This window comes from Curcuma longa, chromosome 21 (assembly GCF_044706935.1).
Source record: "Curcuma longa cultivar G26 ecotype Majalengka, Jawa Barat chromosome 21, ITB_CL_G26_1.1, whole genome shotgun sequence".
In the NCBI taxonomy this organism is placed as follows: Eukaryota; Viridiplantae; Streptophyta; class Magnoliopsida; order Zingiberales; family Zingiberaceae; genus Curcuma; species Curcuma longa.
Window position 1 is genome coordinate 1,563,190 of NC_133881.1, and position 13,254 is coordinate 1,576,443.

Sequence of the window (13,254 nt, forward strand, 5' to 3'; positions counted from 1 at the left end):
ATACCTATATTATAAAAAAAATATAATAATGACTCAACAATAGGCCCAACCACGATTTAGAACTGACGATTCCTGACAGGTCAACCTTTAATCTTAATTGTCCTAAACAATTACGGTTCATAACCGTCAGCTCATGGTTGGCTATAGTTCAACACAATTCAATATTATTATATTAAAAAATTTTAAAATTATAAATTCATTAAAAAAATAAATAAAAATAAAAAAGGACTTGTAAATTGAAAATATTTAGCAGAAATAGTAAATTTTAAAGGAGGAACTTTCCAAATCTTAGAAATATTGCATCGATATTTTCTTGTGTTTTTGATGTTGGAAGTTGCTTGGTCATATCATAGGTGAATTAAATATTGAGGTTGAGCTCCTCATTTGGATTTATTATTTCTTTGCCTTTCCAAAATCGAGATGATAGAGCTTTTCAATCTCTTTCTATTTCTTCTATTGTAGTCTGAGCTCGGAAATGAAAGTTGAAAGCGTGTAAAAATTGTAAAATTGATAATGAAAATAGAGAAGATATGTATAGAAATAATGAAATGAACCCTCTATTTATAGAGTTTGAAAAGTAATGGATGTTAAATCATAATCATTTATTAAAAAATAATCAAATAATGTTCTCAATCATAAAAAAAAAATACTAATGGTTAGATTCCAATGATCGGAAGTTCAAATGGTAAAAAGAAAAATTGAACCGTCGGATTGAACTAGCGGTTAATTGTCGAGTCAAATTGGCTATTAATCATCAGATTGAACCGGCAGTTAACCACCAGTTCGATAATTTTTAATGGGCTGGAATCATAATTGATTCCGACCAATGAACCGGGCCAATGAGTATCTTGAGTCGGGCCTACTCAACAATGAAACCTATCAAAATAGTCATAGAGGAGACTAGCACTTAGGCTAGTATCTTTATGAGGGTGGGTGCAGTGCTCAATCCAGGCAGTCTCATGGCTTGCAATTGCTGCATTAACTGCAACATACTTCTTCTCTATCACCAACCACAGCACTCTCTTTCTCCTCTCTGAAAACCTTGGAGCCTCTATAGAAGAGGTTGCAGACGATGCCATCCTTGCGGAGGCTGCGAAGCAATCACATACCCCACAATCAGGCCAAAGTCAGCCCTTCGCTCATACATTCCTCTTCTAATGTGTCATCCTTTTAAATTATCTATTATTTTTTAATAAAAAATAAAATCTATTATTTTAGTGATCCACACAATGGATCCTATGATTCTATATGAAAAGATAAATCAAAAAATTATAATTGATTATTATAAAAAAATATTATCTCAATTTTATTAAAATTCGATTGTTACTTCCTTCAACAAGTCAGTCTCGTAACAAATTCGACGCCGACTCTTGTCCCTCAATCACGGAATGAACGTTCGTTGTGCATTAAGACAAGAATCAAGAGCAGCGCGTCGGCCACCGACACCCATCCATGTGAAGACAGCTAGCGCGGGCCCAAGGAATTGAAGCCGGGCCCCACATTTTTAATATCGTCATTAAATAGTAAATACCATGCAAACAATATCATTCCTAAGATTCATATAATGATTTATAATTTAACTAACTGCTTTTTTTGTAAGAATTAAGATTCTTTTTATATTTAAACTTATAAGGAATATAATTTATATGTTTATTTATCAAGTATTTATATATTTTATTTTATTTTAATGAAAATATGTAGATACTTTTTCATGATAAAGGCTTGAGATTAAATAGATAAACAAAATTAAATAAATAATTAAAGCTATTTAGGAAAGCAATTGGAATTGGAGTGTGAAAATGATATACGTACACTTCCAGAATGATTTTTTTTTGCTACCATTTTTAATTTTATACTGAAATTACTTGCAGAAAATAAAAATAAAAATGGATTGCATTGATTTCCTTCCACGATTTCATTTCTCTTGCTACGGAAAAAATTAATGTTATTAATGATTTTTATTTATTAGATGCTTAAATTTCCACTTGCTTTATTAGCATCGTATTTCAACTAAAATAAAATAGATAAATATTCCACACCTTATGTTTTCCAAATAAATAAACAAAATTGTCAATTGTAAATTTATTTTTTTGTTTTTTAAAAATATTTATTTTATCCTTATAAATTATAATTCAAATTACTCAGGCTAAAAAAATTGGAATGGTATTTTGAAAACTTTATGGGCTATTTTACAAATGACCCATATTTGGTTAAGTTAAGTAACTGTCACGGATTTGGCTAGTGATTCTGGATTAGCTTCTAACAGCTCAGTAGAAAAGTGTCATCTTCCTGGAAGAGATCTCTGTGGACAGCATAAATTCTTCCTTCCTTCCCAATTCCAAGCTCTCTCTGTTTCTTTTTCAAGGTTTAAGCGTCTCTCCATAGTTTTCTGCAGCATTTTCTCTGTTCTTGGTGCTTACGAACTCAATAAAAAACAGCATGATGTTTGATCCTAAATCAAGAGCATGGATCCTTCCTTCACTCTGCTTAATCTCCTTACTGATCTTCCTAGAAGTTGATGGAGGCCCTGTGCCAATGACTCTCTTGGAAAGTGCAGTGGTTAAAGGAGCAGGTAACTTTACTCATCAGCCTTCATTTTCCAACTTTTTGGACGTTCGATTTGGTTTAGCCTGCACGAATCTTTTTCTTTCATTTTGCAGTATGTCTGGATGGAAGTCCCCCAGCATATCATTTGTCACCAGGTTCTGGTTCTGGTGTGAACAATTGGTTGGTTCACATGGAGGTCAGATCCTTTTTTATCTCCTTGCAAAGTTGCAGTTGCTTGGGCATCTTGAGTAGTATTTCTATCTGTAACCATGAATTTCGTGTAGAAAATGAAAGAGGCACTAGTGTTAGGCTGTGAATAATCCTGAAATATCTAGCAATAAAAAGTCTCTACAGTAAACATAGAAACGACAGTCGATAGAAGCCTTGTAGATTTCTTAGTCTACTTGGTTTGTTCTTGGGATCATACGGAGAGTTCAGTAGAGGGAAGGATAAAGTCCATGCAGTCTATTTCTATTTAATAATCTCAAAGAAAAACACACTTTCTACCATTTTCAGGGAGGAGGATGGTGCAGGAACGTCGAAGAGTGTGTGGAACGAAAAGGCAATTTCAGAGGCTCATCTAAGTTTATGAAGCCACTCTCATTCTCCGGCATTCTAGGAGACAATCAGAAAGCCAATCCTGGTTGGTGAAATTTTAACAAAACCAATCTTTCTTCTTCTCGAGCTTACTTTATTTGTTTACATTTCTTCTGAATTTAGTGGCACGATGAAATTGTTATTCTGATTCGTTTTCATCTTATACTTGCAGACTTCTATAACTGGAATAGGATCAAGATTCGATACTGTGACGGCTCATCTTTTACTGGGGATGTAGAAGCAGTCGACCCAGTAAGTAATCTGCTTAATATGCATGCATCACGATGGACGAGTTCTGCGTGCCACATTTAGTGATAATTTTCCAATGTAAATTTTTGTTAGGCTACGAATCTTCACTATAGAGGAGCCAGTGTTTGGCGTGCCATTATCGACGATCTATTAGCAAAGGGGATGGACAAAGCACAAAATGTATATGGAACTGGTAAAGTTGTGAACGTTCATCATGCAACATTTTATGCTAATGTTGCTGAATTCTTGTAGGCACTACTGTCTGGTTGTTCAGCTGGGGGACTGGCATCCATTCTACACTGTGACAACTTCCGCAGTCTTTTACCAGCAAGCGCGAAAGTTAAATGCTTCTCTGATGCTGGTTACTTCATCGACGCGTAAGTTCGATCGATCATCCTCACTATATATGCTAATGAATGTTACCATTGTTTTTTTGAACCATGATTGCTTCCGACAGGAAAGACATCTCTGGAGCAGCCTCTGTCAAGTCCCTCTATACTGATGTCGTCAACCTTCATGTATGTTGAGACCGAGTGATTCCATCATGAATTCAGTATTCAATCAAAGGATACACATGCTCACATCTTGTTTGTGATTTCTCAGGGGTCGGCCAAGAACTTGCCGCCTTCTTGCACTTCAAGGCAAACACCAAGCATGGTGAGAAACATTCTACTTTGGATGCTTATTAATCATTCACTGCAACACTTCATCTAATCCAAGTCTTTCACAATGCAAATGCAGTGCTTCTTCCCACAGTATGTGGTGCCAACAATGAGCACACCCCTTTTCGTACTTAACGCAGCTTATGATGCATGGCAGGTAACAAATTAAATCCACGAGAAGCATGTCTCTTATATGTATTAATTCATGTTTGTGCATGTCACTGCAGATCAGGAATATTTTAGCTCCGAGTTCTGCAGATCCTGGCAAAGCTTGGGCAGAGTGCAAGCTTGATATTAAGAGTTGTTCTTCATCTCAACTGGAGACATTGCAAGGTTGGCAGTTCTGATAACTTTTAACATGAAATCTGAAACTGTCTGATCCCGTAATGTTCGATTAATTCAGGTTACAGGTCGCAGTTTCTGCAAGCATTGCCGACCAGCAGCTCCACAGGCACGTTCATACTCTCCTGCCATGCTCATTGCCAGTCAGGAGATCAGTCCACATGGCGAGCTGTTGATTCTCCCATGATTGAAAACACTGTAAGAGCTCTCTGAAACTATAGACGAGCAGAAACGTAGGCCATGCAAATCCATAACGGAATCGAATTTAACTCTCTGCAGACAATTGCGCAAGCTGTAGGGGACTGGTACTATGATCGGAGTGCCGTGAGAAAGATCGACTGCGCGTATCCATGCAACTCTTCATGCCGAAACATTGATAATGATTGAAGTTTAGCTCCTCCCCCGATCCATGAGCATTCCGAGAATAAGCGTGGGAGGAACTCCGTTCGCCCTATCGTCCACCTTGCAACGACGTTTACCTTGGCCGTGTTCTTTGTTTGAAGATGAGAAAAATAACTAGTTGTATGACTGAGAGATTTGATGGGTGGCTTTGGCGTGCAATGAAAGGATGATATTGTTTTTAATATTCTTTTTGAATAACGTCTAATAAAGATCAAAATGCATTTTTAAGTCTCTGGATATAATTGAGGAGTAAAATTGGAAAAAAAAAAGAATTTAAATTTCGACAAAGTCGAAGATAATATCTTTTTTTATTATGATCAATTGTAATTTTTTAATTTACCTTTTTTTTTATAGATGATCAAATTTAACATACAAAAAAAGCATTTTCAAACATATAAATTAAACTAAAAGTTCCAAGGATAATGTGCCACATTCATGTAATCATGAGCAATCAAAATTTTTAAGATATTTGGAATTTTATTTATGTGATAAATTTATTATGAATTATATAGAATATAATAAGTGATAGGTTTTTTTTAGAAGGCATAAAATAATTGATTGTAAATAGAAGGGAATCTATTTATGGACTCATCCGCATACAGGTATACGAACGAGCACGGTGACGGCTGTTGAGTGCGTTCGAGTTTGATCGATTCCTGGTGCTCCTGCCTTGCTCAGTTGCTCTCCGTCCTTCCCACTTCGCTCCGCTGTCTTCTACACCACCTCCTGCCCTCTGTCTCCCGTCGGAGATCCGCGATGGGTCGGCCTCCGCATGGCGGCGGACCCGTTTTCCGATTCACTCAGAACGAGGTATACGCGATCGACCTACCTTTCTCCTTCCTTCTCGCTATTCTGTCATCGTCATATTCTGTTTATGTTTTATGGCGGTAGTATTTTAGGGTTTGGGGAGGATGAATTATCGTGATAGGAGGTCGAATAATTTCAGGAGTGCAATGTTGTCGTTTTTTTCTTCCTTCCAGTCGATTTTGGTTTGCTTCGACGTTAACCATTTCCTGCACAGATTCGCAGCTAGGATTCATCCATGGTTATAGACTTGCCAAAACTAGATAAAGTAGCGTATGGGTAATCTCGTAGTCTTAAATTCTAGTGAAGGTCTGATACTAGTGTGATACTTCGTGGCCGGGGGGAAAAGTAGATGGAAAACAAGGAACGGAAACCATGATTCCGTTCTTTACTTGGACCGAAAATATTTGGAGAGAAATCAGGAAAGGAAAAGTAAGAAGCTTATTGAGAAAAAAAAATACAAATTTCAATTTTTTTTATACTTTTCCTCTCAATTTTGAGATTTCTTCTTGATATGGTATTCTCAAAAGGAAAAGTGAGAAGACCTAAGATATTACCTAATCTTCTATCTTCTCCTCCTTTTATCAGTTATTCTCATTTCCTAATGTTAACACAGTAAAATGATGGTTGCAGGAGCATGTTAATGTAGGTCTGCTATCTGTTTAGTGGCGTCATAGGACATTAAAATTTTCTATTTAACCAGTAATGGTGCTTGCTATTTTTTGGTAATCTTATTGAAGAACTTAATAGTGAGTGGCTTAGTAGAATTTAACAGGATAATGGCAAAAGACATCCCCATTTGGGGCAGTTCTCAATTCACCGATCATGAAAGTGAGCTAGGTTTGATTGAATCCTGGACTAGGAAGGCTTGCTCCTTTGCTTAGTGCTATAAGTGCAATCGACTAATCCCATTTCGTAAGTAGCAAGTAGATCAATTTTAAAATAAGTTTGGTATCTGTCTGTCTTCAGATTTAGAAAAGTGGAAATTGTTAACAATAACAAAATTCATTTTTTTAGAATATGGCACATGGTCCACATTGGTTTGAATTCCCAATGGTGAACTTTTGCCTATGTAACTTCAACTGATTTGAGCCTTTATAATATATTCTCAGCTACTTGAGTAACTAGCACCACTGTTGTTACATATATTCTATGTCACCTCAATTGCAAACTATGCTAGTGTAGATATATGAATGTTCTAAATCAACTTTTGAAAGACTGTGGTAGGTATGAGCCTTGCATAGAGTTTAATAAAGGGGTGAGATCATGTAGCTAGTCTCAAGTTCAGACTGACAGATGATGGGAATGATTCCTTTCAAGTTAATCACCCAACAATAACCATCCAGCTATCCAGGTTCATCATATTGCATTAAATGCCCCCCTCTCCTGGATTAACAAATTTTTAGAAGATACTGAACAATATTATTTCTTATATGGGTCTTTTACTCTTCTTTGCAGATGTTCTGCTTTCCTTAGCTTGTAAATTCCTGTAGTCATCTTGGTTCATATGATTTTTGCAGATCTTGTGCTTTGATCATTTAGTGCACATACGAAATATTTTTAATGATGAACTGATGCTCCCCATCTGTCCTAGTCTCTGGAGGGTATTTGTGAAATGTGAAATGCTTATCCTAGACATCCTAGTAATACTTGTCTTTTGGCAATAGCAATCCTTCACTGCTGAGGTTTCTACTATGTCTTTGGATGAACTGATGTCTGAAATTCGCCTTTCCCAATGTAATTTCATAGTCTTATAAACTTCTTTCTTCATGTTTAGTCATTTATTAATGTTGCTATTATAGTTTTAATTGAATTGAGATTTTATTGTTTTTGGTTTTTTAATGATTCATTTTCTGGCCTAGATTCATTTATTTCCACCTGCTACAAATGTCCTTTCGTTGATTTTAAAAAATTCATAATGCTGAATTGTAGAATATGGAACTATGATCACATCAAACAATTGGTCTGTAGATGAAGCAAATCTATGCCTCTATCTAAGCTGCATATGTATGGCATCTACTTGGGAACTGTTACTGTACTTCCCGAGGTCAATTAAGATAGCTTAAACAATACAAATATACAATTAACTGGTGAAATTCTTACATAGAAACTTTTCAGTAGATCTAGATATTTTCACTAACTCACTGTTCCTTGTGTGTTTTGGGGTATAATGTACTGCCGATTGGATCGTATATTTATCGTGATTGGTTTATCATTCCATGTTTGTAACTAGGATTTCAACTCTTTCTCACCAAGAAATGAAAGGAAATAGAAGGGCAAGATTTTTAACAAAATATTAAACTTGTGCTTACTTATTATGAGATGATCATATTATACTGTACTAGTGTGCTTTCTTGTTCATGTTATTCAAACTCTCGTGCATATTGAAGCTTCTTCTATGTTTTTTGAAATTGTCCACTTTTTTGTTATAGTTGCTTTTGTATTTGTTCTGGAGTCTCAATTAGATGTGTTAGTTGTTAACAGTGTACGAATATGAGGTGAGGGCCTCAATGTCTCTATTTGGCACTGCCAAAACAAGGCAGGACAAGGCAACTATCAGGGAAAACAAAGAAGTTAGTTTTTGAGAATAGTTGTATGTTTTCTTACTTCCAAGTGCCAGGCAAACTTATATTAAATAGAATTACCAGGCCATTGCCTGTGCTTAACTTTGAAGCAAGTATACCCATCTTGTGCATCATCCAATAAATATTTTAAACTAAAATGATGAACATTTTTTGTGCCCTCTTCCACCATTGCTAATTTGGTATTTTGGTCCTCCTCTAACTAATATTTTTTTTTCTTGGTTGATTATTTTTCTATAATGTTTGTACTTAAAAATTTTGTTTTTTAACTGTCTCAATTCAGACATAATGATGACTGCAAATGTTTATTGATGATTCTTGTTTTTTTGGAGTTATTACATGGTTTTACCGTCATTAAAGTGCAGTTCTTATCAATTCCTAGTTGTTTATTCCATGACTGTAGTTTTTGTATAGGTCACATAAGTAATGCAAACAATTGACAATACATGTATTTTGTCATTTGTTACCTAACTGTACAAGAAAGGGGAATAATTGTCTTTTGATTTTTGATTTTGTTTCTAGTGGGCAATGAATCAATGATCATATTATTAATCTTTTATTGTATGCAGCAGTTGCATGTTTTAACACTTGAACTATGGAAACACTTTTGTTGAATACATAGACTTGATCAAATACTTCTATGTTCCTCTACTATTGTTTGTCCATGATGAAACCTTTTTCTATCCATCCGTCAAGAGAATTTTTGTATAATTATAGGGTCTTCATACCTCATCGAGGAGTGATAGGAATATGTCATTAACTCAATCTACCATGTGATTTAATGAAATTTGTGATGACAAAGTAGGTGTTGGAGATGGAATCTTGTTTGCAAGAAGTAAATAATTCAATACCACCTCGTGAGGTTATAAGCGCGCTTGCAGATAAATTTAGGTATGTTTGTGTGTCAATTTCCGGTCAACCTTTGCTGAGAATTTTCTTAATATTTTTGCCTTTTGAAGTCAATCCTCTGAGCGAGCTGGGAAGATTGTCGTGCAATCAAAGCAGGTTTACTGCCTCTTCATGCTGCTACTAAGATATCACCTTCTTGAACTATTGTTCACACTTGAGATGTTATAGGTATGGAATTGGTTCCAGAATAGGAGATATGCACAGAGAGCAAAGTTGAGCAAGCCACCTGCGAAGTTACATATTGTGCCTATGCATCGAGAGGAATCAATTCCATTTACAAATGTGGCTGCTCCTATTTCTGCTCCTACTGGTATTTTTATTTGGTTTCTGTTTATGTTTCTACTTATGGTGTATCTCTTTTCTTGTTTTCAACTTTTAGGAAGCTTGCATTCTTTACCTATCTATGATTTGCTTAGGAGTAGCTATTAATGATTTTTCTTTCCTAAGTGTTGACTTGATGAAGCTCTGTTGGAAAGTTTGAGAAATTGACTACCAGCTTTGGAAATTGGCTCTCCATGCAAGTAATCAAAATATTAAACTAGCTCTTGCTCTCCTCTTGGGCCTATTCCCACAAGGTTGAACAGGAAGATAATGAGCATGCTTAAGTGTCAAGAGCTTCCATGTAAGTGCCTAGGTATTTTAGATTGCTCTCTCCCCTGGGTACACGATAACTTAGCCTCCTTTATCGACCTATGAAACATGTACCAAGTGTTCTGCACGAGTTTGAGTGCGCAAGAGTCTGCACCTTGTTCCACCCTCCTGGAGGTCCAACTATGCTGCTTTCTTAGTTGACTGTAGGGGATAGTCTGACCCTCCTGAGATGCTTGAATATCAAGCGGTCATGCACCTTGCCTCATCCTTCCAGGGAGCAAGGTCTTCACCCTTTCTTAGTAAACTGCATGTGAAAGTGCAAGCCTCCTGGAATGCATGTGTATCAAGGGCCCTTCACCTAACTGATTTGTTTTGGTTGATCCATTTCTATATCTGGATAATTCTCTCTATCTTTCCCCACCTTGAATGATCCTCTTATTTTGTCATCTAGGACGGAGTTCTACAGATAATTCTCTGGTGGAATTCGAAGCAAAGTCTGCTAGGGATGGAGCATGGTGAAAATCCTTCCTTATCCCATATTTTATTGTAATATAGCCTATACAACCAATCTGCATTCAATTTGCTTTTCATATATTCATTGAATGAGCTAGTTTATATGCTTAATATTTCTCTTACGTTTCACTACTTGCAAGCAGTCTTACCTGCTATATTTGCCTAGGGATAATTTTGGCAGGCCAAGTAAATCTTTATTAAAGCAGTCTGTTTGAAAGATATACAACTGGATGCCTTATGCTGTATGACATGAGGTGAAAATCTAGAAATCATGCGGGCACAACACCATCCAAGTAACTGGAATGGAGAATATAAGAAACCATGATGAAATATGTTTATAAAACACGGTACAGACTACATCTGAACTAAAATGTGATCAACATAAATTAGCAAAACAAATTCGGGTTCATCTGGGCCTGTTTTAAGCAATTACCTTACAATCAGATCACATTGTCTGACTAGTAAATGTTACTTGATATGTTATATGATAATTATCCTTCTATTTCCACATAAAAACTAATAGTGGCTTAATATGCAGGTATGATGTTTCTACCTTTCTTTCCCATAGAATGTTTGAAACTGGTGACCCGGTAATTATATTCAAATTCCACTTCCATTTTGTTGTGCTCCAGGCACTTGTTGTTACCTTAGTATCTATCTCGACACTTTCAGTGGTTCAATCAATAGTATCATTTTGTAGTTTGCCTTTATGGCAAGCTACTTCTTCAGATGAGAAACTAAGGGGGCGCTTGGTATACATTCGGTAATGGGAATGATAATGATTTTGATTAAGGGGTTAATGACAATAAGAATGATTACCGGATTTTTGGTGCTTGGTATAGATACTGGAATGGCGACTGGATTTAACTCCAGTCGACTGGATTTAACTCCAGTCGACTGGCTCCATATAATCGACCGCGTGCTCGATTAAATGTCGCGAATGTTTTTCTCAGAAAGCCGTGTAATCGATTACACTTGTCCATAATCGATCAAGCAATCGATTACAAGTAGACTAGGAGAAATGAGAAGAAAGGAAGAAGAAGAGGAGGAAGAAAAGGGGAAGGGGGTGGAGGAGCTCGGCCGGCAGAGAAAAGAAGAAGAGGAGGATGATGGGGGGAGCTTAGATGAACGGGGGAGAAGAAAAGGGGGGCGGCCGGCTCGCGGGTGGGGAAGAAGAAAGGAAGAATCGCGGCGGGGAAGAAATCGCAGGGAAAAAAGTTGCGCCGCGATGGGAATGAGTTTAGCGATAACCGGGGGAGGTGTAGGTTATGAAATCAGGGATATCAAATCCTTATTTTGATTTCCATTCCCGTCTACCAAGCATTAAGAATGGGAATGAAATATATTTCATTCCTATTCCCCTCTCCTAAACCCACCTACCAAGCGCCTCCTAAGTTTGTTCCAACTGATGACACGCCATAGTACTTTATGGTATAAATGTAGGGAACATTCATTTTCTCTAATTCATTGTATTCTCTTTTCCAGGAAGTTCGAGTCCGGTTCTCTGGGTTTGGCGTGGAAGAGGATGAGTGGATTAATGTACGCAGATGCGTTAGACAGCGATCACTTCCATGCGAAGCTGCTGAATGTGTTGCTGTACTTCCTGGAGATCTCATCCTTTGCTTTCAGGTGACTTACCATGTTAGTTTTCTAAATTAGCCTTTGTCTATGGGCGATTTTCATTTGATGGTGAACATTCTGAACATAAAAGTTGACGCATCTAGTACACTGGAATATAGCACATCAATAATAAAATGATATAAAATTAAATCTATTGTGTGCAATTTGCACGTGGCTATTGCCTAGTTAAGCCAAAATGCTTAGTTGTTTCAGCTTCTTGTCGATATACTAAACCGTGTTTGTAATGCCGTTTGAAACACACATTTGTTTTTTTTTTCAAGTCTTCTTTTTCATTCAGCCAGAAGTTTGAAGAACTTATTATTTGCTTTCTCTTGCATTCTTTACAATGCAACATAAAATTTCTTAATTTGCAATTTAATGATTTTGAAAGCAATTATTTTACTATTTGTTATTTGATTATGACGTTTCTCAGCTGGTGTTTCAGGAAGGTAAAGAACAGGCTCTTTACTTTGATGCTCATGTTCTTGATGTACAAAGACGAAGGCATGATGTACGTGGATGCCGGTGTAGATTCCTTGTTCGCTATGACCATGACCAATCTGAGGTACTGTATATATTACAATTTTTTTATCTTTGATATTGTTATGAGCAATCAAATAAATAGGAAAATTTAAAATACAAAACAATGTTTCATTCTTGAGCGATGGCGAGCTTGACAAGTATCAGCCAAAGTGATTGGTAGAAAGAATATGATAAAGCTGATGAAAGAACAAATGCATATTAGGTAGATTGTAAACCTTGAGATAACTTGCGCTGACTGATCATTCTAATACCAAGTTCTTTCTTTGGATTTATTTTGATTTTTAGATTGCAAATGAAAATATTTAGCTGCAGTTTCTTTTGTCAAATTACTTTTTGATACATGAATGAACTTATAGTTTCGTTTTCTTTTCAGGAGATAGTTCCATTGAGAAAGGTATGTAGGCGCCCCGAAACTGATTACCGTCTACAGGTGCTGCAAGCTTCAAAAGCATCTGGTCCCATTGATCAGCAAGCTACAACAAAAGACATCACATTGATTTCTTCCAAGGATTTGAATTCACAAAAGAGCAGAAAACAGCGCAAGCTAATGGATGTCAACACCGACGAGGTAACGACAATCTCCCTTCCTCATCCAAAGGATTCAAGTAGCTCCCATGGTGACAATCCAGCAGCAGCAAAGGTTATAGTGGAGGAGGCTGCAGTGAACCCCCAGAGTATGGAGTCCCAACAAGAAGAAACTACCTAGTCCGATGTGGTGTTTGTTTATGGTGGGAAACAAGCTTGTTTTCGATGCTGGATGTAGGATGGACTCAAAGTAACGACTGGTTATTTCTCATTTTGCTTTATGTCGTTCTTGGTCGATGAACATTTTGGTTTAGGCATGCTTAATACCTTACGAGTGAGTGATGAATATGACGAAGCAGCTTCAGACA

General features: G+C 36.7%; 2 protein-coding genes across 3 annotated transcripts; both read left to right on the forward strand.

The window, feature by feature from the left end:
- The first annotated feature begins 2,366 nt into the window (after positions 1–2,366).
- On the forward strand, positions 2,367–4,991 carry LOC141814523 (pectin acetylesterase 7-like). Its single transcript, XM_074702479.1, has 12 exons — positions 2,367–2,572; positions 2,661–2,743; positions 3,064–3,190; positions 3,317–3,396; positions 3,487–3,573; positions 3,646–3,770; positions 3,851–3,911; positions 3,997–4,050; positions 4,135–4,212; positions 4,283–4,388; positions 4,459–4,595; positions 4,677–4,991. Exons 1-12 carry the CDS (start codon positions 2,440–2,442, stop codon positions 4,782–4,784), a joined length of 1,179 nt encoding a protein of 392 aa, XP_074558580.1. The 5' UTR covers positions 2,367–2,439; the 3' UTR covers positions 4,785–4,991.
- Positions 4,992–5,473: 482 nt separating this feature from the next.
- LOC141814729 (protein SAWADEE HOMEODOMAIN HOMOLOG 2-like) lies at positions 5,474–13,250 on the forward strand. 2 transcript variants are annotated; one of them, XM_074702674.1, is made up of 9 exons: positions 5,474–5,609; positions 8,991–9,076; positions 9,145–9,190; positions 9,263–9,404; positions 10,137–10,200; positions 10,737–10,788; positions 11,684–11,827; positions 12,252–12,383; positions 12,735–13,250. In XM_074702674.1, the coding sequence occupies exons 1-9, from the start codon at positions 5,556–5,558 to the stop codon at positions 13,065–13,067; spliced, it is 1,053 nt and encodes a 350-aa protein (XP_074558775.1). In that variant the 5' UTR covers positions 5,474–5,555; the 3' UTR covers positions 13,068–13,250. The 2 variants fall into 2 exon arrangements, with proteins under 2 accessions (XP_074558775.1, XP_074558776.1); XM_074702675.1 differs by having other exon boundaries at positions 5,475–5,609; positions 12,264–12,383.
- The last annotated feature ends 4 nt before the right edge of the window (positions 13,251–13,254 follow it).

Excerpts from the sequence above, each read along its gene's own strand:
- LOC141814523 (XM_074702479.1), top strand. The coding sequence starts at position 2,440 with ATGATGTTTGATCCTAAATCAAGAGCATGGATCCTTCCTTCACTCTGC. Across the intron at positions 2,744-3,063 it reads ATTGGTTGGTTCACATGGAG|GGAGGAGGATGGTGCAGGAA; the intron begins GTCAGATCCTTT and ends TACCATTTTCAG. Across the intron at positions 4,596-4,676 it reads CTCCCATGATTGAAAACACT|ACAATTGCGCAAGCTGTAGG; the intron begins GTAAGAGCTCTC and ends AACTCTCTGCAG.
- LOC141814729 (XM_074702674.1), top strand. The coding sequence starts at position 5,556 with ATGGGTCGGCCTCCGCATGGCGGCGGACCCGTTTTCCGATTCACTCAG. Across the intron at positions 10,789-11,683 it reads TGTTTGAAACTGGTGACCCG|GAAGTTCGAGTCCGGTTCTC; the intron begins GTAATTATATTC and ends TCTCTTTTCCAG. Across the intron at positions 11,828-12,251 it reads ATCTCATCCTTTGCTTTCAG|CTGGTGTTTCAGGAAGGTAA; the intron begins GTGACTTACCAT and ends GACGTTTCTCAG.